The following is a 23,461-nucleotide window of genomic DNA, read 5'->3' as shown; positions in this document are numbered from 1 at the left end:
TAAACCCATTTTCCAACTTGGAGAACCCTTACTTCTCACCCACAACGTTACATTACAGCTTTTTGTATACCTCAACACCAAGAAATACCTTTCAAAAGACATTTCAGAGCAAGTTCCTTTCTTAATGTCCCTTCTAAACCCATTTTCCAACTTGAAGCATCAATCCTTTTCACCCCCCCAACTTTACTTTACAGCTTTTTGGATACCTCAACACCATGAAATACCTTTCAAAAGGCATTTCAGAGCAAGTTCCTTTCTTAATGTCCCTTCTAAACCCATTTTACAAGTTGAAGTACCCATCCTTTTCACCCACAACTTTACATTACAGCTTTTTGGATACCTCAACACCAAGAAATACTTTCAAAAGACATTTCAGAGCAAGTTACTTCTTAATGATCCTTCTAAACCCATTTTACAAGTTGAAGTACTTATCTTTTTAACCCAAAACTATACTTTTAAGCTTTTAGGATACCTCAACATCAAGAAATATTTTTCAAAAGGCATTTCAGAGAAATTTCCTTTCTTAATGTCTCTTCTAAACCCATTTTCCAACTTGAAGCATCCATCCTTTTCACCCACAACTATACTTTTCAGCCTTTTCGGATACTTCAACACCAGGGAATACTTTTCAAAAGGCATTCCGCAACCAGTTACTTTTCTTAATGTCCCTCCTAAGCCCATTTTACAAATTGAAGTACCCATCCTTTTCACGCACAACATTACTTCACAGATCTTGAAAGCCACAAAAACCATCAATACTTTTCAATGCATTTCACAACAAGTTATGTTCTTAATTTCCCCTCCTAAACCCATTTTCCAAGTTGAAGTACCCATCCTTTTCTACCCAAAACTATAATTTACAGCTTTGGGGATACCTCAACACCAAGAAATACTTTTCAAAGACCATTTCAGAGCAAGTTACTTTCTTAATGTTCCCTCCTAAACCCATTTTCCAACTTGGAGTACCTATCTTTTCACCCACAACTCTACTTTACAGCTTTTAGGATACCTCAACCCTAAGAAATACTTAGGTTGGGCTAGATTAAATTAGGTTAGATTAGGTTAGGTTATCCTACGTACGCTTCACTTAGGTTAGGTTAGGTGAAAGACAGGCAAAAAGTTAGGTGAATGGTTAGGTTAGGATAAACTAGATTAAGTTAGGTTAAGTTAAGTTAGGCTAGGTTAGGTTATCCTACGTACGCGCGCGTACGTAGGCTAACCTAGCCTAACCTAACTTAACCTAACCTAACTTAATCTAGTCTATCCTAACCTAACCATTCACCTAACTTTTTGCCTGTCTTTCACCTAAACTAACCCAAGTGAACCGTACTTAGGATAACCTAACCTAATCTAACCTAATTTAATCTAGCCTAACCTAAGTATTTCTTGGGGTTGAGGTATCCTAAAAGCTGTAAAGTAGAGTTGTGGGTGAAAAAGATAGGTACTTCAAGTTGGAAAATGGGTTTAGGAGGGAATATTAAGAAGATAACTTGCTCTGAAATGGTCTTTGAAAAGAATTTCTTGGTGTTGAGGTATCCCCAAATCTGTAAAGTATAGTTTTGGGTAGAAAAGGATGGGTACTTCAACTTGGAAAATGGGTTTAGGAGGGGACATTAAGAACAGAACTTGATGTGAAATGCATTGAAAAGTATTGCTTGGTGTTGTGACCTTCAAGAGCTGTGAAGTAATGTTGTGTGTGAAAGGGATGGGTACTTCAATTTGTAAAATGGGCTTAGGAGGGACATTAAGAAAAGGAACTGGTTGTGAAATGCCTTTTGAAAAGTATTCCCTGGTGTTGAGGTATCCAAAAAGCTGAAAAGTAAAGTTGTGGGTGAAAAGGATGGATGCTTCAACTTGTAAAATGGTTTTAGAAGAGACATTAAGAAAGGAAATTGCTCTGAAATGCCTTTTGAAAAGTATTTCTTGGTGTTGAGGTATCCAAAAAGCTTAAAAGTAAAGTTTTGGGTGAAAAAGATAAGTACTTCAACTTGTAAAATGGGTTTAGAAGGATCATTAAGAAGTAACTTGCTCTGAAATGTCTTTTGAAAGTATTTCGTGGTGCTTAGGTATCCAAAAAGCTGTAATGTAAAGTTGTGGGTTAAAGGGATGGGTACTTCAACTCGTAAAATGGGTTTAGAAGGGACAATAAGAAAGGAACTTGCTCTGAAATGCCTTTTGAAAGTTATTTCTTGGTGTTGAGGTATCCAAAAAGCTGTAAAGTAAAGTTGGGGGGGGGGTGAAATGGAGTGATGCTTCAATGTGAAAAATGGGGTTAGAAGGGAGATTCATAAAGTAACTTGCTCTGAATTGCATTTTTAAAAGTATTTCTTGGTGTTGAGGTATCCAAAAAGCTGTAAAGTAAAGTTGTGGGTGAAAAGGATGCGTACTTCAAGTTGGAAAATGGGTTTAGAAGGGACTTTAAGAAAGGAACTTGCTCTGAAATGCCTTTTGAAAAGTATTTCTTGGTGTTGAGGTATCCAAAAAGCTGTAAAGTAAAGTTGTGTGTGAAAAGGATGGGTACTTCAATTTGTAAAATGGGTTTAGGAGGGAAATTAAGAAAGTAACTTGTTCTGAAATGGTCTTTGAAAAGTATTTCTTGATGTTGAGGTATCCTAAAAGCTGTAAAGTATAGTTTTGTATGAAAAAGATAAGTACTTCAACTTGTAAAATAGGTTTAGAAGAGACATTAAGAAAGTAACTTGCTCTGAAATGGTCTTTGAAAAGTATTTCTTGGTGTTCAGGTATTCCCAAAGCTGTAAATTAGAGTTGTGGGTTGAAAAGGATGGGTACTTCAACTTGTAAAATGGGTTTAGGAGGGGAAATTAAGAACAGAACTTGTTGTGAAATGCATTGAAAAGTATTGCTTGGTGTTGTGGCCTTCAAGAGCTGTGAAGTAATTTTGTGTGTGAAAAGGATGGGTACTTCAATTTGTAAAATGGGCCTAGGAGTGACATTAAGAAAAGGAACTGGTTGTGAAATGCCTTTTGAAAAGTATTGCTTGGAGTTGGGGCATTCAAAAAGCTGTAAAGTAAAGTTGTGGGTGAAAAAGATAGGTACTTCAACTTGGAAAATGGGTTTAGGAGGGAACATTAAGAAAGTAACTTGCTCTGAAATGGTCTTTGAAAAGTATTTCTTGGTGTTGAGGTATCCCCAAAGCTGTAAAGTATATTTTTGGGTGAAAAAGATAAGTACTTCAAATTGTAAAATGGGTTTAGGAGGGACATTAAGAAAGTAACTTGCTCTGAAATGGTCTTTGAAATGTATTTCTTGATGTTGAGGTATCATAAAAGCTGTAAAGTATATTTTTGGGTGAAAAAGATAATTAATTAAACTTGAAAAATGGGTTTAGTAAGGACATTAAGAAAGTAACTTGTTCTGAAATGGTCTTTGAAAAGTATTTCTTGATGTTGAGGTATCCTAAAAGCTGTAAAGTATAGTTTTGGATGAAAAAGATAAGTACTTCAAGTTGAAAAATGGGTTTAGAAGGGACATTAAGAAAGTAACTTGCTCTGAAATGGTCTTTGAAAAGTATTTCTTGGTGTTGAGGTATCCAAAAATCTGTAAAGTAAAGTTTTGGGTGAAAAGGATGGGTACTTCAAGTTGGAAAATGGGTTTAGAAGGGACTTTAAGAAAGTAAGTTGCTCTGAAATGCCTTTTGAAAAGTATTTCTTGGTGTTGAGGTATCCAAAAAGCTGTAAAGTAAAGTTGTGGATAAGAAGGATGGATGCTTCAAGTTGGAAAATGGGTTTAGAAGGTACATTAAGAAAGGAAATTGCTCTGAAATGCCTTTTGAAAGGTATTTCATGGTGTTGAGGCATCCAAAAAGGTGTACAGTACAGTTGGGGGGGGGTCACAAGGAATGATGCTTCAACTTGTAAAATTGGGTTAGAAGAGGTATTTAGAAAGGACCTTGCTCTGAAATGTCTTTTGAAAAGTATTTCTTGGTGTTGAGGTATCCAAAAAGCTGTAAAGTAAAGTTGCGGGTGAAAAGGATGGGTACTTCAAGTTGGAAATCGGGTTTAGAAGGGACATTAAGAAAGGAACTTTCTCTGAAATCTCTTTTGAAAATTATTTCGTGGTGTTTATGTACGCAAAAAACCTGTAAAGTAAAGTTGTGGGTGAAAAGAATGGGTACTTCAAGTTATAAAATGGTTGTAGAATTGACATTAATAAATGAACTTCCTCTGAATTGTCTTTTTAAAATGTATTTCATGGTGTTGAGATATCCAAAAAGATGTAAAGTAAAGCTGTGGGAGAAAAGGATGGGTACTTCAGGTTGGAAAATGGGTTTAGAATGGGACATTAAGAAAGGAAATTGATCTGAAATGTCCTTTTAAAAGTATTTATTGTTTTTGAGGTATCCAAAAAGCTGTAATGTGAATTTGTGGGTGAAAAGGATGAATGCTTCAAGTTGTAAAATGGGTTTAGAAGGTACATTAAGAAAGGAAAGTGCGCTGAAACGCCTTTTTAAAAGCATTGCTGGGTGTCGAGGTACCCAAAAAGGTGTAAAGTATAGTGTGAGGTAAAACGGATAGGTACTTCAAGTTAGAAAATGGGTTTAGAAGGGATATTAAGAAAGGAACTTGCTCTGAAATGTCTTTTGAAATGTATTTCTTGGTGTTGAGGTATCCAAAAAGCTGTAAAGTAAAGTTGTGGGTGAAAAGGTTGGGTACTTCAAGTTGTAAAATGGTTTGAGAAGGTACTGTAAGAAAGGAAATTGCGCTGACATGCCTTTTTAAAGGAATTTCTTGATGTTGAGGTATCCAAAAAGCTGTAAAGTAAAGTTGTGGGTGAAAAGGATGGATGCTTCAAGTTGGAAAATGGGTTTAGAAGGGACATTAAGAAAGGAAATTGCTCTGAAATGTCTTTTGAAAAGTATTGCTTGGTGTTGAGGTATCCAAAAAGCTGTAAAGTAAAGATGTGGGTGAGAAGTAAGGATACTTCAAGTTGGAAAATGGGTTTAGAAGGGACATTAAGAAAAGAACTTGCTCTGAAATGCCTTTTGAAAGGTATTTCTTGTTGTTGAGGTATACAAAAAGCTGTGAAGTAAAGTTGTGGGTGAAAAGGATGGGTACTTCAACTTGGAAAATGGTTTTAGAAGGGAATTTAAGAAAGGAACTTGCTCTGTAATGTCTTTTGAAAAGTATTTCTTGATGTTGGCGCATTCAAAAAGCTGTAAAGTAAAGTTGTGGGTGAAACGGATGAGAGCTTCAATTCGTAAAATGGGCTTAGGAGGGACATTAAGAACGTAACTTACTCTGAAATGGTCTTTGAAAAGTATTTCTTGGTGTTGGGGTATCCTAAAAGCTGTAAAGTATAGTTGTGGGTGAAAAAGATAAGTACTTCAACTTGTAAAATGGGTTTAGGAGGGACGATAAGAAAGTAACTTGTTCTGAAATGGTCTTTGGAAAGTATTGCTTGATGTTGAGGTATCCTAAAAGCTGTAAAGTATAGTTTTGGATGAAAAAGATAAGTACTTCAACTTGGAAAATGGGTTTAGGAGGGACATTAAGAAAAGAACTTGCTCTGAAAAGATATGGTAAAGCCTTTTGAAAAGTATTGTGGGGTTCGGAGGGTCTTTGGGGGCCCGGGGGGTTTTGGGGCCGGGGGTTACTTCGGGGTTGTGGTAGTGTGGGTCGGGGTCCTACCTAACCTAACCTGAAAGTGTGATTTCAGGGAAATTCTTTAACCTTTTAGGGTTAACTTACCTTTTTAGGGGTGAGCATTTAGGGTTCTCCTACATGCTGAATCTGAAAGTGTGATTTCAGAGAAATTCTTTAACCTTTTAGGGTTAACTTACCTTTTTAGGGGTGACTATTTAGGGTTCTCCTACATGCTGAATCTGAAAGTTTGATTTCAGAAAAATTCTTTAAGCGTTAAGGGTTAACTTACCTTTTTAGGGATGAGCATTTAGGGTTCTCCTACATGCTCAACCTGAAAGTTTGTACCCTGACCTGTTGAATCTGAAAGTGTAATTTCAGGGAAATTCTTTAACTTTTAAGGGTAAACTTACCTTTTTAGGTGTGACTATTTAGGGTTCTCCAACATGCTGAACTTGAAAGTGTGTTCCCTGACATGTTGAATCTGAAAGTATAATTTTTTTGGCGATAGACTAATCTAAAGAATAAAACGGTTGAGGCTTAAGATATTTATTGCTTAAACATATTTTAAAATATTTGAAAAAAAAATATTGAAATATTTAAAAAAAAAGAAGCTTAGTCGATTTGATATGACGAAGAGCAAGTTTAGGATTTTGAATATCTGATGCATTTTTCAATGTCAGGTATCTTTTCCGGTATTCATTGAGCGAAATATCTAACTTCATCTTCTGGGTCATGGACTGAATGCAGGTATTTCTAACATTTGAAGTCTTCTAAATTGAATTATTCTATGTTTTTATCACATTTTTCTAGCAAGAGTTTATCAGTTGGCACGTTTCCCTTAACATAAACAGCTTGCACACCGAAAAAACTGCATATTTCCTGAATTTCTTCTTGTACATGTTTTATTTCATAGCCATTTTCATTATGTGCTCGTATGGTTTTAACGTAAAAGCCTTTTCGATTTATAAAATTTATTTTTGGACTCCATCTGTTTTTCTCGTAATTATACATATTGTATCTGATGTTCAATTTATATCAATGAATTTCACGTCGTTGATTGTCTAGGAGTAAGAAAGCTGCTTCGAAAATAATGCCAGTTGAGGAATATTTCAGACCAATATATTCTGTGTCAATCACACCAAACATTATTATATCTGAAAAAAAATGCTTAAATTAAATAAATATGTAATGTTTCTGAAACTCTAACAAATACAGCTCACTTTCATAGAATAAACTGAGAAGGAGGGAGTGTGTTCAAAGATCCCAACTTGAAAACTTTGAAAATGATTGGTAAATAAGTAACGTTTTACATTTCAGCACCAGCTCCTCTGAGTAAATATTTTGGAGGGGTCAATTTTCTGAGGAATAACTCAAAGCATTGTTATACGAACATTCAGTTTGAATACGTAAAAAGAGATTGAAGCAGGGTGTAGTAGCTTCTATCACATTTAGAAGGGCCATGGATCAATCACCATGTGAAAATTTGCCGTATGTAAAGAGAAATCTTTGTCGAAAGCAACCTAAACTCTGAAAATCATAGTTTGATTATAATAAATTCAACTTTTCTCAGAAATAACTCAAAGCATTATTATACGAACGTTCAGTTTTTTATTCAAGTGCATGCCAGATCAATAACGAATATATCTTACTACCTTTTATTCAAATGCTATAGTTAAAATCGCTAAAATGTCAAAGAGAAATGGTTCGCACAACGAAGTAGAAAACAATTATGATAAAAACAATCTTTCATTTCCATTTGTCACCATTAAAAGTGTTAACCCATTCCCCAACAAAAATGACGGATTCACGCCCCCTCCCCTAAATTTAGGAAAATTGTTATAGCTAAAATCGCTAAATTTCGAAGAGAAATGGTTAGACACTGAAGTAAGAAACAATTATCTTTTCATTTCTTTTTTGTCACTATTAAAAGTGCTAACCCCCTCCTCAAAAACAATCACGGATTCATGCTCCCTCCCCTAAATTTAGGAAAATTGATATAGCTAAAATCGCTAAATTTCGAAGAGAAATGGTTAGACACTGAAGTAAAAACAATCTTTCATTTCTATTTTGTCACTATTAAAAGTGCTAACCCCCTCCCCAGCAAAAATCCTGGATTCACGCTCTCCTCCCGGGAATATAAAAGAAACTTTATCGAAAGAAAGCTTGAAAATAATCTGTTTCACTTCTCCAAAATAGCGCATTGCGTCTACGCCTAATTATTACAATTGCCTCAAAGTGTTTTGATTTTGACGGAGAAACAGTTCCTTTTGACTTTGGCTGCTGCGTTTGTAAACACAGATGGAAAGGGGTGACTGCTAATTTTAACCACGCACTGGACTCTTGTGTCAAAACAGAACGGCATTTTCATTAAAAATTGAGAGAAGCCAGTGGTCGCTTTAGCTGGAAATATAGAAGGAAGGAATTTAACGAAATGAGAATTATTTCTTTTTGCGAGAATTTGGTTGTAAAACAATTGGGGGGGGGGGATAGGTTTCGAGGGTAAAAGAATATATTTTATGTTTTCCATCGAGTATAAAGATTGCAAAGTGATGTTTGTATTAGAGTGGCGGGGGGGGGGGTACTTACCTAAATATACAGGAGGGTTACCAAGGAAAATAATTTTATTTTGAAAATTAAAAACGGAGCTTACATGGTAAATTGAAGTTGCCATGGCTTCTAATTCATCAAATTTATCCATTGTGTCAAAATACTTTCTGATAATTGAATCACATTGCATGCCCGTTATATACGGAATCTCAAGGTCGAATTGTTATGTAAGCAAGCCCTCTGATTGGCTGAGAAGGAAACACGTGATCTAACGGTTTCCTGGAAACTCATAACATTTGGCTCGAGCAACAACAACAAATACTATTTCTGGATCATAAAATTTGCTGAGAGCAACAACATGAAGGAAGTGTCATTGACCTGCTCCCATTAGAGTCAATAATCCATGAAAGTGAGAAAGTTTCTGTTTTTCCATTCTCACTGACAACAAACAGACATAAATGTGAGAAAGTTCCTGTTTTTTCATTCTCACTGACAAAAACCATAAACCACGTGGTTCTATGCCCATATAAGGAGCCCTGACACGATCAATAGGGTCATCTCTACTGATAGCCATTTTGTTTAACAAGTTGAAAGTTCTAGAAATTATGTATTTAAGGTTGAGACACCCCCGAGAGCCCCAAGGGCAAAGGTTGTAGTTTATGCCCTAGGGGCATATAAGATTTTATAGATAGAGTTGTCGTAAAACTTCAAAAGGGGCTCATTCAATTCAAAATTGAGAGGGCTAGTGCCCTTTGTAATAGTAGAAAGTGATTAAAGCGTAACTAACCTCCCTCCCACGCCCACCATTCCTCCAAACACATCCAATCAAAATTTTCAGATAGTAATTTTGTTCAACGTAGTAGAAAGTTCTGGAAATTAGGTCTTTGAGAATGACCTTAGGGTAAGGGTTGTAATTTTTGCCCTGGGGGCATATAAGGTGTTTAAAGAAAGCGTTGTCGTTTCCAAAAGGGCTCATTCGATTGGAAATCATAAGGCTTAGTGCACTTTTTAATAGTCGAAAATGATTGGAAGGCTTGACATTTCTATAGTAAAGATCGATGTGGGTATAATGTATTATTTTTTGTTGTTGTTGTTTAGACCAGGGCACTTCGTATCGAAGGAGTTGTCGTGGGAACTTCAAAAAGGGCTCATTCGATTGAAAATAGAAAGGGCTGGTGCCCTTTTTAATAGTCGAAAGTGATTGGAGGGCAACTAGTCCCCCTTCCACTCCCACCCTCCTATTTTCCCATTATGTTTAAAAACTAAATGTCGCCTTAAGATTAAATCAAAATGAACTGTGATAGTGCTAATTCCCAATAAGGCATCTCAGCTGTATCCCAAGAACGACCGAGGTTATTATGTTCAAACTTTCGGGGCTACTTCTGCTCTTAAAATTTAACCAAATCAAAATAGCGTAAGTTTATCCAAGCTATCAAAGAAAGTAAACAGACTTTCTTATGAATGGTATAAAGTTTTCCATTACAGGTCAACTAGAGGAGGTATGAAACTAAATTATACAGTACTATTTGTGTCTAGATTTATAAAATGGTGTATGCTGTTAAATATTGCTGGAAATTTTTCTCCGGTACAAAAAAGGCAGGCCAAACTATATAGTCTTAAAACAAGAAAAAATTTGAAGTATTATTTTCTTTCTCCCTGAAAAGACTATGTCAATATAAAACGAACAAAAATTAATTAAAAAAAACTTGTTCTACAAAATAAGATTTTCAAAGAAAAGTAAAGAACTCCATTAAACAAAAAAGGAGCAAAAATAAAATCAAATAATCTACCAAGCGTGAAACTACCACAAATCAGCATCGATAAATAAATGAAACCCAAAACGAACAGAAATTACAATAAATAACCGAGTCAAACTCAAAACGAACAGAAATTAACATAAGTTGGGCGCAAAACCCCTTTGCTTTCTCAAGGCCAGAACAAAATTTGCACTGTACTGAAAAAATACAAATGAATGTGCATTGCAAGTTCAATATACATATACTGATATTTAGTAATCAAAATGTTAATATTATTTGATTTATTAAAGTTATAAAAGTAAAAACATTTATATGTTTTCAGTAATGTGCAAATTATGTTCTAGTCTTGGGAGGCATAGGGTTTTTGAGCCCAACTTATGTTAGTTTCTGCTTGTTTTGGGTTTGACTGGGTTATTTACTGTAATTTCTGTTTATTTTTGGTTTCATTTATTTATCGATGCTGATTTGTGGTAGTTTCACGCTTGGTAGATTATTTGATTATATTTTTGCTCCTTTTTTTAATGGAGTTCTTTACTTTTCTTTGAAAAACTTATTTTGTAGAAAAGCTTTTTTAATTAATTATAATGAAATGACTACATATACTGGGCAAAGCGCACCAAGATGCTTCAGAGACACATTTTCTTGGGCTTTTCGACCAATCGAATTAAAATACCTATCTTGGAATTTTTATTCGATACTACTTGAGGTGTCAGAGCCACAAAGGGCAGCTAGGTGCCATCTGATTCATTCCGACAGTTAAAAAGAAGCATTAGAACTTCAAATGAGCCTTCTGTTAAATCATCAATTCTATTTTATGAGACGGCATATAAAACAAAACAAAAAAACGGAATACATAGGAGGCAGATCCGTCTTCAAAAAGTATACGCTATATGGCAAGTTGACCTTTAGACTCCAATGCCGCGCTTGATGTCACATACCTGCTGCGGACGTCATGACATGTCTTTTTATTCCACAATGGCGAACAGCTTTCTAGTTAAAGCCGGTATAGGTGCAGCATTTGTTCTTCCTGGAGAAAAGGTTAACCGCATGATTCAAAGTCCAGTGGTCAAATATAACAGATTAGTGACCATCTTAGTCACTGATATGCGAGAACGATCTGCTTTTCGTTTGGCCAAAAAGCACAATTTTTGGCAATCTATCATACTTCATCCGTAAAATGTACTTAGAATTATTCTTAGATTTTCTCTGGAAACAATTTAAAAAACACCTGCCCCACGTCTTTATGTACGCCCATGTTCCAGAGCCATTTCTGGCATTCTAACCTGAGCCCGCAGACTCATCTTACATTCTTCCAAACCAACTGAAAAAAAACTGAAAAGTTTCAGTTTTTCACCTGAAAAAAAAAAGCAACAACGCCTTGGCTATTTTATGTTTTATACCCCCATATCATTCATTATCTCTACTGTTAGTACTAGTGAAACTCTTCACTTGGTAAATTTTCTCATCTAATATAACCTGTTCACCCTCATTCATTCCTACTCGAATCGACTTAAGTCTATTTAACATTAACTTCTCAAAAAGCCACGTTTCCCACTAAAAAAACTGCATAAAACAAGTACAGGAGAGTTTTACCTTTACATTTTATATCCTCTTCTCAGTAGGAACCCTCCCCAGGCCACTCAGCGCATCCCCAGGTGGCGGATAGGGGAACGTCCTGCAGATATGTAGGGTACATCCCATAAAGGGAGGCACAGACCAAGGAGAACCTAGCCCCAGGGGGTCCATAAGTTGAAACTGGGGTACCCTTACCCGGGGTTCATAAATATAGGGGGAGGAGGAGTACGGCCCTTCTGATGCACACTGAGCAGGGCCCCCCGGCGTATGAACACGTCCCACTAGTTGCGAGCCTTCTTCCAGCAATGGGTTAAATTGTATGGTACTGCAGGATACCATCGTGGAAGGATCCTTTTCAGGGGGACAACTGCGAAAGGGCAGAAAATCCAGACTTGGACAACGACCTTTGCAAGTTCGGTAGGCACCGGGGAGTTCCAGCCCACCGGTCATGAATTGGGGTTCCAGCCACTAGCCGAGCCGAAGAAACCGGTTGGGCAGTAGCCTAGCAAGTCGCTCCCGAAGAAAAAAATATGCTAAAGAAACGTCAGTAAAAAGCCTCGGATCAAATCCCAATACGATGGCGACCTATCCATGCCCCTCGACCAGATTTCTGAATGCGAATAAACTAGTACAAATCGGATTTTGGAGCGTAAGGACCATGTCTGCTCTTTCAACAACTGAACAAGTTCTACAAGAGTGCAAAAACTTTCGACTAGACCTCCTCGCAGTGACCGAAGCACGATGGAAAGGCTGCGGAGAAAAGAAGCTCAAAGCAGTAAACAGCAAAACAAACAGCAACACAATACAGTTCTGTACAGCGGAATGCGGACAGACATACAGCTGGAGTCGCAGCTATATTGAACCCAAATGCAGCAAAATCACTCTGCTCGTGGAGGCCGGTTTATGAGAAAATCCTGTATACACGATTTGCATCTAAACATACAAAGCTGTCGCTAGTCATCTGCTATGCATTAACAAATGATGCCGATAAAGCCTCGAAAGACGATTTTATGAAACCCTCATGTCCGTCCTAGACTCCATTCCTCTCTATGACGTTGCTTGCTTGGCAGGCGACCTAAAGGCGAAAGTTGGTCACCACAGATCTTATTGCCCCGAGGTATTGGGGCATCACGGGCTTGGAACTATCAACGAAAATGGTCCAAGGCTCGTCAGCTTTGCCATTTCGAACGACCTGTTGATAGGAGGTACATTATTCGATCACAAAGTTATCCATAAGTATACATGGACATACCCAGACAAAACTGTCAAAAACCAGATTTGCCACTTTCTTATCCGACGAGGGTAGAGAACTAGTCCGAGAAACATGAGGAGTTACATCACTGCGGACATCGGGTCGGACCATGAACTTCTTGTAGCAACACCGAAGTCGAAACTCGGCTCCAACGGACCTAGACAACCAACAAAACTACCAAGAAATTTCGACGTGGAGAAGCTCAGAGACAAGGACGTTAGGAGACAATTCAGCATTAAACTCTCGAACAGATTCAAGGCACTTGCTGATATACCACAGGACGTGGAAGAAGCTTGGACGACTATACAACAGAACTACACTGAAACTGCTGAAGAAGTCATTGGCTCTAAAAAGTCAATAAAGGAAAAGTGGATATCCCAGAAGACATGGGACTTGAACGAAGACCGAAAGAAAATAAAACAGAGCACGCTCAGTAATGATCCCTCGGCTGATGTCATGAAAGACATAGCGTATAAAGACACGAACAAAGAAGCGAAGAAAAGTGCTAGATCAGACAAACGACAGCACCTCAATGAGAAAGCAAGAATGGCAGAAAAAGCAGCCCAACGTGGTGACACGAGAGCTGTGTACCGCCTAACTAAAGAAATCGTCGGGAAGACAAACGTACAAGATGTAACAGTAAAAGAGGAAAACGGAAGACTGCTAACTGATCCAGATGACCGGAAAAAAAGATGGGCGGATTACTTTGATAGCCTTCTCAACCGAAAGTCCCCTTCTGTTCTACCAGATATTCTGGACAGCCCACTTTTGGATCTCTTCATTAATGAAGACGAGCCAACGGCGGGTGAGATCCTTTCAGCCTCGAATATGCTGAAGAATGGAAAATCTCCAGGTAGTGACCGTATATCTGGAGAAATAGTCAAGTCATCGATCCGCAGGTCCCTTTCGATGTGGCTAGTCTTCTTTTCCCACCTCTGGCAAAAAGAAAAAGTCCCAGGGACTGGAGAGCAGGAATCATTATTAAATTGTTAAAAAAAAAGGAGACGCGACGGTCTGTGGCAATTACAGAGATATCTACCTCCTCTTGATACCGGGGAAACTCTTCTGTATAATCATCCTGACAAGACTTCAAGCTGCCTTAGACCCGCATTTACGCGAGGAGTAACATGGTTTCCGACCAAAAAGATCTTGCGCTGATCTGATATTCACACTGCGCACCATGCTTGAAGAATCAAACGAGTGGAGACTACGTCTCTATCTATTGTTCGTCGACTTTGAAAAAGCGTTCGACTCAATAGACTGCCCAATACTATGGAGGAAACTGATCTTCTACGGTATTCCTGAAAAGCTGGTTCGCCTTACCACAGCAATGTACGAAGACACGGAATGCTGCGTGACAACATCCGAAGGAGATACAAGATATTTCAAAGTGATGACAGGTGTCAAACAAGGATGCATATTGTCTCCATTCTTCTTTATTCTCATAGTGGACTACATATTCAGGCAAACTGATGGATACGGGATCAGAATTGCAGGCAGACTAGTCCAAGATCTCGACATTGCAGACGATGTTGGATTGATGGAGAAAGACAAAAGCAAACTTCAAGACTTTTTATGCAAGTTAGCCGAAAGAGCCGAGCAGTTTGGGTTACATATCAACGCCCCCAAAACCAAAGCGATGTCGCCCACTAACTCACCAATGAATATCCAGTTGGGGACTGAAAGCATAAAGCAATTCACCGACTTCCGATATCTTGGTAGCACCGTCTCGTTCAGTGGCGATTCCAAAAAAGAGCTGCGAACACGAATAGCCCTGGCAAGCTCGGAATTTCAATGACTTCGACCAGTCTGGAGATCAGCAAAATACTCACTCCAGCTAAAACTTCGCCTTTTCAGAAGTAACATCCTTTCGATCTTGACGTACGCGATGGAATGTTTAAAACTCACAGCTCAACAGGAAAACGGCTCACTGCATATGAAAACAACGGTCTTCAGCGTGTCCTAAACATTAACTGGAAGGATAGGATAACAAACTTGGAAATTCGCCACTACACAAACCAGCCTGATGTCGCTGATGCAGTCAGGCAACGAAGATGGCACTATCTTGGCCATGTTATCCGTATGCCAGGATCAAGACTACCGAATATACACCTCCAGTGGCAACCAGACGACAAGCGTCAACGAGGAAGGCCTAAAAACACGCTGCGCAGGACATATGAGCGGGACAGGAGAGCCCATCCTTAATCCCAGAGTGGAAGGACATCTACCGCCGCAGCTCATTTTCGGGATGATTGGAGGCTGTTAACGGACGGCCCATGTGCCTCTTGAGGAACAGGAGGAGCTAAGGTCTAGGGTAAGGTCTCCCATTGCCTTTTGTCAGTGTTCTTTATTTCATCTAAATAAGATTAGGACATAGCCCTTCTTAACTACTGATTCCGTACCAAACTAACTACTGACCCCACGTACATTTTTTTGCGTCTATGCAGGACCGTAGCCAGGATTTTTTCGGGAGGAGGGGTTGAAAAAACTTTAAATCATATCAAAAACTGATTTATATGCATTTTTGTTACGTTTTTACGAAACAGACAAAACTATTGTGAGGGCGAGGGGTTCAAACTCTCTAACTCCCCTGCGTCCATGGCACTAATCACTTTAATGTACAGTACTTCTTTAAAATACCATACAAGATTAAGTCCTTCACTAAAGCTTTTCTATCAGTTGAATAGAATGCCCGCTCATACTTTATAAACTACTACTAATATTACTAACTCTAGTACCTAGCCACCTGAGGCCAACACAGCTGCACACGCTCCTCATTCACTTCAATATATTCAAACCTTAACTCTTCACCCCTCCTATGAAGTTCTGATATCCTTCAAATCTTTCCTTATAACCTCTCTCCGCCCTGTTCTGGGACGACTTGCCTTTCGTTTTGCCCTAATTGGATGACCGAAAAGCCAAATCTTTGGCAATCTGTCATCCTTCATCAGTAAAACATGGCCTTGCCATCTCAACCTTTCTTTTATTATAGTCCCAAAGAGTGGAATTAAACCACATTTTCAGACACTTCTTGATTATTAATTAAATAAATAACAAGTTTTTTCAACTGAAAGTATGGATTAACACTAAACCTTAAAACGAACAGAAATCATTCTGTATATGAGGGGGACTGCCCCTTCCACATCCCTCGCTCTTTGCCCTAGTCTTAAAGTTCTTTGAAATATTTCTTGTTCAAATTCAACGGCTCTTATGTTTCACGAGTCATTCTTAAAAATATTGGGACATAATGTCAAACTTTAGCGTAAAGAGCGAGAGATGAGGAAGGGGCAACCCCCCTTTTATATATGGAATAATATCTGTTCGTCTAACTTTCCTCATAAAACATCTTCTGCTACTTCGCAAACTAATTTTCTAAAATTACTCCATTCATCTGCTACATTGTCAAATTCAATCCAAACTCTTCAGTTTCACATCCTACTGTTCTTGGTAGGTTCCTCTAAAATTCTAATCCTGGTGTCTATTAACGTCAGAACTCCTCAGAAGGTAGTAAGCCTTCCTAAATTTTAGCTTTAGATTAACGCTAGACACCTACAACGGCACCCTTCTATTTCTTATACAATAGGAAAGCCCCTTGAAAAGGACTTTGACGACAATCTCGTCAAACTCCCCAGCTCACTGATTAGAAGAAAAAAGATTACAGATAAGAAAGAAGACTGATTATCACCAAAAAAGGCCGAAAGCCAGCCACAGGTACGCAGGTGCGGATAGTTTGAAAATCCTTTTTTTGCTAAGAGGAGAGGAGTAAGAAAAAAGTTAATGAGCCATATTTTTTTGTCAATATAAAGGTATAAAATAGTTTCACTTAGGGATACAAACACGACCTGGGATCCACACTGTCGAGGGATGATACGTATTTACAACGCTTTAGTTACCACTGTATTGCTGTATGGAGCAGAAATATGGCTATTCGCAAAATCTGTCCTCTATACAGTCGATGTCTTTCAAACTAATCACCTTCGATAAAATTGAGGGTCTTCACTGGACTGACTTTGTTTACCAATCAGAACCTTCCTGTCACGTACTTCGCAAACTCCTTTATAAACGCAGCTTTCCCAGCGCACTGTTCGCTGGTATAGCCACCTCTTTTGTCTGCCAAATGACACCCCAGCACAGGTTGTGTTTGACTTCGAACCCACCCTACGCGGATGGAAACATCCCAGAGGACGCCCCCCACTAGGTGGAAAGACACAGCCAATGAACTCCCTGCCTAAGCCTACATTCCAGTGAAAGTTGTCATGAGCCTGGTAAGCGACAGGTCAACCTGGAGGTACCTAGTCTCATCGTTCTCTACGCTGTCCTGGCAAGAGCCGTAAGTCAAGATACAAACAAGGATTTCTCATTTTCGTTGCTTCGCTTCATTACAATACCAAAGCTTTCACGTCAGCTTGTTTAACCATAATTACTATTTTATATATGAAAAGAAAGAATTAAAATCTTAATTATTGTTAATGGTTCATTCTGAATAGGAACTTCAAAGTTGCCATTTTTGCGCGAATTATGGGTGTTTATTTTTGTTTACTTTTGCCCGATGTGTGGAAGTAGGGACGAGAGTGTGGGTCATGTGATGTATGAGGGTGTAGAATTGAGTGAGTTGAGAAATGAAGTGTATGGAAAGTGTGAGCTTGATAAGAGATGACTGGTGAATGTAATGAGGGATGAAAGTTTTGCAAATATCAAAAATTTAGGACGATTTCTCAGGATAGCAATGGAGCACAGAAGCAGATTTTTGTGATTTGCGTTTCTCTTTGTCTGTGTTATATAATGTATATGTAATGACAATTATTTAAAAGTGAATTTTTCTTTTTGCTTTGTATTGCCATGGCCCTAGGGCTGTTAGCACAATAAAACTTACTTACTTACTTATTTAGATTCCTCAATTTCTTTGCCGCAATGCCAGCATTTTAAGCCACCTTATTTAACTAACTTTCACTTCTATGAAAATGAAAAGAAAAATTAAAACTCTATTTATTGATTAGCAATCAGGTACAAAACAAAATATATCTCACAAATAAAAAAATGACAAGACACTTTTTCCACTGACAGTCTCACACAAAAAAGAATAAAGAAAGAGTAAATGTTCTTAGCCTTTCCCATTAGAAATTTCAGCGTGGCGTATGCACCATTGGGAGGAAGGGAAGCGATTTCCAAGTCTGTCACCCACAAAAACCCACGATTTTTACCATTTTATCAATAATTTACTTATCCTGCATATAATTCAACCATCTTTTGTATAGAACCCCCTCCCCCAATGAACCCCGAAGACAAATTCCATATGAACGCCTGATCTGGTTTCTCAGTATGGATTGTTAAGTTCTTAACGGGGATGGAAACTCACGATGTTATCTTCTTTAGGGAAAAATGTAAAAATTCTTGCAGATTTTATTCAGCATTAAAAATTTTTTAAGATAAACGTATTGATAAGATAGGGGGGGGGTAGGGAAGTACCTCATAATAGTTCGCTTTTTTGCAACAAATATCCGACGTCCACAAACCAAACAACTTATTTTTTGCACATACATTTGTTTAAAAATCCGGTTTCCCATAAGAGTAATACTTCGGCTTGGTTTGAGAAGTTCAAAACTTCTTAATGACTATCCCTATCTCTGTAATGATTTTCTAACTTAATCCTTAAAAGTTTTGTATTTTATCTTTTTTCAATTTATTCATTTCATCAGTGAAAAAAGGAGGTTTCTGAAACTCTATAAAAATATGAATTTCTTCATGCAATTGGACAACCTTGATTGACTCGAATATTGTCAATTTGAAAATACAAAGAATTCCTTCCAGAGGACTGACAAACCCATATACAGGAATAGCGACATAACAGGTCCTTTTGACGTACCTGCCACGCAAAAGCGAGGGCTACCCATGTCCGCCACCTGGAGTGTGCTTGGAGCGCAACATATGGCACATGCCAACTGATGTACGTGATTTCTTTAAGTAGTCAATCCTTCACGCAAAATAGTTAAAAAGGAAAAAATACTGTTCTGGAAGTGTCAACACTGATCAAAATTTATAATCAGATTTTCACTGAGAGACCCAATTCCACAATCCAACCATCAGCAAAAGTCAACGAGAAAAAAAGAAAGTTTTTACTGAATTTTGTTGAGCAATAATATATCTGGAAAATGTCTAGGCTGTCTGGCCATATACTTGATTATTGCACAGTGCTTAATATTTAGAAGTTTAAAAAGGGGATATATGATATACATGCGAAAAGGAGGAGCTCCCCCTCCCGGGGTTTTGTCTGGAGAAGCCCCTATGAAATTAGAAGACCTGCGCTTAAGAAAATGCAATTTTGAAGATTTTCAGACCAATTCGCTTTTCCGTCTCAGAAAGCTACAGGGACTTCCGAAGAATACTCTAGATTCATGAAGAAGAACCAATACTGAAAATAAGGAAGAACTGATTGATAATGAAAACAGGAAATACAAAACTATAGAGGAAAATTTTCAACCGAAGTCAGAACTCAAACATCATAGATCTAAAGAAAAACTTAACAAAGACAAAAGACTTTTGGACCCACATGCAAAATATCCTTTGATGATTCTCCGTTACTGAGGTTATATGCTATACCCAATTATGATTCACAACTGTTTCCAATTGTGGATGTATACAGTAGGGTATTACTATCATAGGCGAATAAAAAGGCTCGAGTGAAGGAGATTTGAGAAAAAAACTTGCATTTAACGTTGGCATTTTTCTTTTTTAATACTGGCTTTTCGGATAAGATAGTTCAACCACCATCTCGGCGACATTTAGAAACTTTTCTTCCAGTCTTTTAAGAAAGAATCATGTTCACTCTTGACGAGTCTTCATGGGAATCGAATTAATAAAATCTAAAACAAAATCATTTTCATAATTCTACGAATTATTGCACAGTTTAACGAACTTGGATGGGTATTAAATAGTGATGCCAAATCAGCCGGAGCGAGACTACGTTTGGCGTTTTATGAAAAACTGGACCGGAAATATGGCAAACTAAACAAATTAAGGCGCACCCAAAAATTGGGACGAATCAGGACATATTACATCAAGGTTTGTATTGGTTAGTTGAGTTTCCCAGATTTCCGGCCAAGTTTAACAGAAAAACTAAATGTAAACACGTTCTCAGAAGATAGGCAAAACCCAAATTCTACACTAGACTATAAATTTAAATGCCAAAGGGCACAACTCCAAACCCTTCTCAAAGTTACCATAACCTTTCCCGAGAACTAACATAGCATTATTAGCTATTCAATTTCTAATGAAGCAGTGTTGTCTTTAGAGTATTCTGGTCTATTTATGGACTTATCACCCATAAAGTTGATAACTACCCAATTCCAGCGACACATAATCGAACAACTGATAAAACAACGAATCTCATAGAATCGACATGGAATCTCAAAATACTAAATTTACTTATGTAGACTTTTATAACCTTTTTGAATATCTCTAATAATCACGTCCGCTGCTAAAAGAGGAAATAACTAAACCTTAAAACGACTTCTTAGTAATCCTTAAATAAAAAGCCAGCAAATAATACATACAATTAGATATATATAGGAGTACCGCAAGGAATTTCTCTCCGGGAGGGGTTACTATCAGGAGCACTATTTTTACCAACAGTTTTGTTTTTACCAACATGGGAATATTTCTCGTTTTTTCTTTTTATACCAACATAAAATGTCATCTTCTTTCCCAGGGGGGGGGGGTCCCCTGATATCTCCCTTGGGGCGCCCGTGGAAGTATATGTAATACAGTCTCTCAATGCGAATAAAATATAAACTCCGATGTACCTCAAATAAGACTAATACACCTTCAAACACCATATTTTTATTGTTGTTAAAGGTTGTACTGGGTTTTTTTTTTTATATTTCGATTTACAGCTAAGTTCTGAAATCGAAAATAAAATCTTTCAATTTATATTTTAATGGCAAAATAATAGCCCAAAGTAATTTCAGTACAAGAGAGAGGATGTATATATACTTCCACAAAATAGGGAGGAGGCAGTTGCCTTTCCCAGCTGACTTTTTGGATCCCTCCCCTGAGCAAACGAAAAAAAAAATTAAACCATAGATGACTGTGGGTGAAATCGTAACAACACCAATACTTCAGGAAGGGAGGGGGCTCGGGTCTGAAAGCCCCCCTTACGCACATTGCACACAACAGATAAAAACATGCCCGATTTCCAAGTTCTATTTCCTAAACTAGAAAAAACAGTAAAAACAATATAATATTGAAGCCAGAATTGTAACTAAGTAATGTGGAAACAAGATTTTCTGTAACAAAATCTCCAAGAATACCGTCAACCAAAGACATCCTGTCACAAGTCGAAATAAGATAAAAATCCAAGTGATTGTCTATAATACACCAGATAAAATACTAACCATTAAAAAAAAAATACTAATGCAATTATTGTCAATTTTTACTATCAAAAGTCAATTTTTACTATCAAAAGTCAACTTATTAAAAAAAAAACAAAAGAACTCCATTTTGAAAGTTCATTGTTAAATAATTTATATCCAATATGGTCCCCCAGATACACAACAAATCTTTACCAAACAGGATTGAACGAGTAAATACTGAGGACGAGAAAGGCCGCCCCCCCGAAATCTCATGATTTTTTTCTTTCCTCATTATTCCCTGATACTTCTCACAGAATAAGGGATTTGGGCACCCCCAAAACAAATTTCTGTGTACGTGCCTGTCCTGTTCTATCAACTTCGTCAATGAAATTAAAAAAAAAAAAATTAGGACTATTTAAGTTATATCAAACACGTTTTTAATCTAAATTAACTTTATTATCAGGCAACCCGGGTTGCCCCCCGCTCCAATTTTTTTTTATTAGAAAGTGGATGTACTTTTCGGACTGTAATTGTATTTCTATAACCAGAGCTAATGGGGGACATGGAAGGAGTGTGCACCCTACCCTCTCTCATTTTTTTTAAGTGTAGTTTTTGTGTATGTTTCTAACTACACTTTGGTAGAAGTATTGATAAAAGCAGTTACGAAAAAAAAAATATAATAAGTGCCTCTTTTATTTTGTTTTGCTAAGTCTCAATCGGACTTGATAGTTAAGACTTACTTGATAGCTTCGATAACGAACGGAGAAGATGATTTTAGAAGATGGTTAGATGGTACTACCCCGAATGACATAAAATATAACCGCTTTTCCAACAACTATTCTTGAATATTCATTTTTTCAACCCTGATTCGAAAGAACTGTTTACCCCGTGGTAAGTTATACCGATTACCATCTTTTCTCACCATACAGCACTCTTTTTTAGTGATCTTAACCCTAGCTTGACCTGCAGGATCTCCAAGACTTGAAGTGCAATCAGTATGCACCAAATGTAGAGCGTCAGTATTGCCAACCACAAACCATGCACTTCTATTCGGGTCGTATTCTACAGTAACAATAGATCCTTCATTAGCAGTAACTTTTTGGGGTTTTTCTTTGGAAACTGTACGCATCAGTCTAGGAGAAGAAGGCGAAGATAATATTACGCTACTGGTCATGGGATCTGTACGTAAGCTTCTGGATAAATCAGGATCAGCCAAGTCAGATGTAGCTTTAGAAGTGACCATGCGAAAACGCATTCTCTGTGTTTCTAATTCTTGTCTATACTGTATGCTTAGATTTTGCCTCTGAGTTTCCAAACCTTTCAAGTATTCTTCTTCCAAAGTTGAGCGGAGATCAGCAATAACTCTTGCATGATCATTTTTAATTCCGTTGATAGTCTTATTCAACTCTTCGATTTTTGTATCTTTTTCTTTCAGCATTTGCTCTTTTTCCATATCTATGCTGCTCTTTTTTTCTTTTTCAATTTGAGCTTCGATTCCCTGTTTCATTATATTTATCTGTTGTTCGTAATCATCTCTGAGTGTGTTCTCTTTCAATTCGATTTCCTTCCTGTGTTTTGATATAAGAGAATCGATTAAATTTTGATTTGTCACAGCTTCTTTAGATTGAGTTTCAAGAAATTCTACTTTCATTGCTAGTTCACGATTTTCATTATTCTTATCTTCAAGAGCCTAAAAAATGTAAAAAGGTAAGCATAGACAACGTTCCTTTAGTAAGGCAATCAAACTGAATGTAGAATACATGCTATACGTGTTTATACCCTCACCACTACCTTATCAATTTCTTTTTTGTTGATTATATATTTTTCTCTTCATATTTTAATTCCATTTTTATTCCACCACTATCTGAGTAATATTATGTGGCTTATAAATAAATAAATTGACTTTACGCACAAAAAAAGAAATGCCCCCATGATTTTAAGCTCCCTTACCCCCTCCCCATTCAAAAAGAAATCTTTTCCTGATAGTCCTAACTTGATCCTCCGAGGCGTGAGACAAAACAGTATATAGTTACCAAACTTAGGTAATATCGAAGACCAAACTGCCTTTATGGCGATAAAAAGCAGTTCGAATACTCACATGTACGATCACTTTATATGTGATCGAAATATCCAGTATATTTTTTTTCACTGTCTAATAATAGGATTTATCCATATTCGAAATGTTATTTATAGTTACCAAACTACGTATAAAATTTGTCACCAATTAATGATACCAACTGATTGCATACAAGTTGTATAACGAGATTTATTTGCTTGCCTTTGAAAAAAAAATTGAATATTCTCTTACAGCGTTCGAAAAAGAAACAAAAAAAAAACTCGTTTGTCTTTTGAATTTTCTGAAAAATCACACTTATGGGT

At 37.3% G+C, this 23,461-nt stretch overlaps 2 protein-coding genes across 2 annotated transcripts in view; one reads left to right on the top strand and one right to left on the bottom strand.

Moving 5' to 3' along the window:
• The first annotated feature begins 12,806 nt into the window (after positions 1-12,806).
• Positions 12,807-13,727, top strand: LOC148947303 (uncharacterized). The gene has a single exon (XM_089096562.1). The coding sequence runs from the start codon at positions 12,807-12,809 to the stop codon at positions 13,725-13,727; it is 921 nt and encodes a 306-aa protein (XP_088952688.1).
• A 3,982-nt stretch (positions 13,728-17,709) lies between these two features.
• Atg17 (autophagy-related 17) overlaps positions 17,710-23,461 on the bottom strand; it is a 90,070-nt gene continuing 84,318 nt past the window's right edge. The window contains exon 9 of the mRNA XM_089096997.1: positions 17,710-22,772. Coding sequence (XP_088953123.1) covers positions 21,918-22,772 — 855 coding nt within the window. The 3' untranslated portion in view covers positions 17,710-21,917. The remainder of the gene's footprint in view (positions 22,773-23,461) is intronic.

Source organism: Artemia sp. Qi Xiang Cuo, chromosome 11 (genome assembly GCF_049724085.1).
Source record: "Artemia sp. Qi Xiang Cuo chromosome 11, ASM4972408v1, whole genome shotgun sequence".
Taxonomy (NCBI): Eukaryota; Metazoa; Arthropoda; class Branchiopoda; order Anostraca; family Artemiidae; genus Artemia; species Artemia sp. Qi Xiang Cuo.
This window is presented reverse-complemented; position numbering and strand designations above follow the sequence as displayed.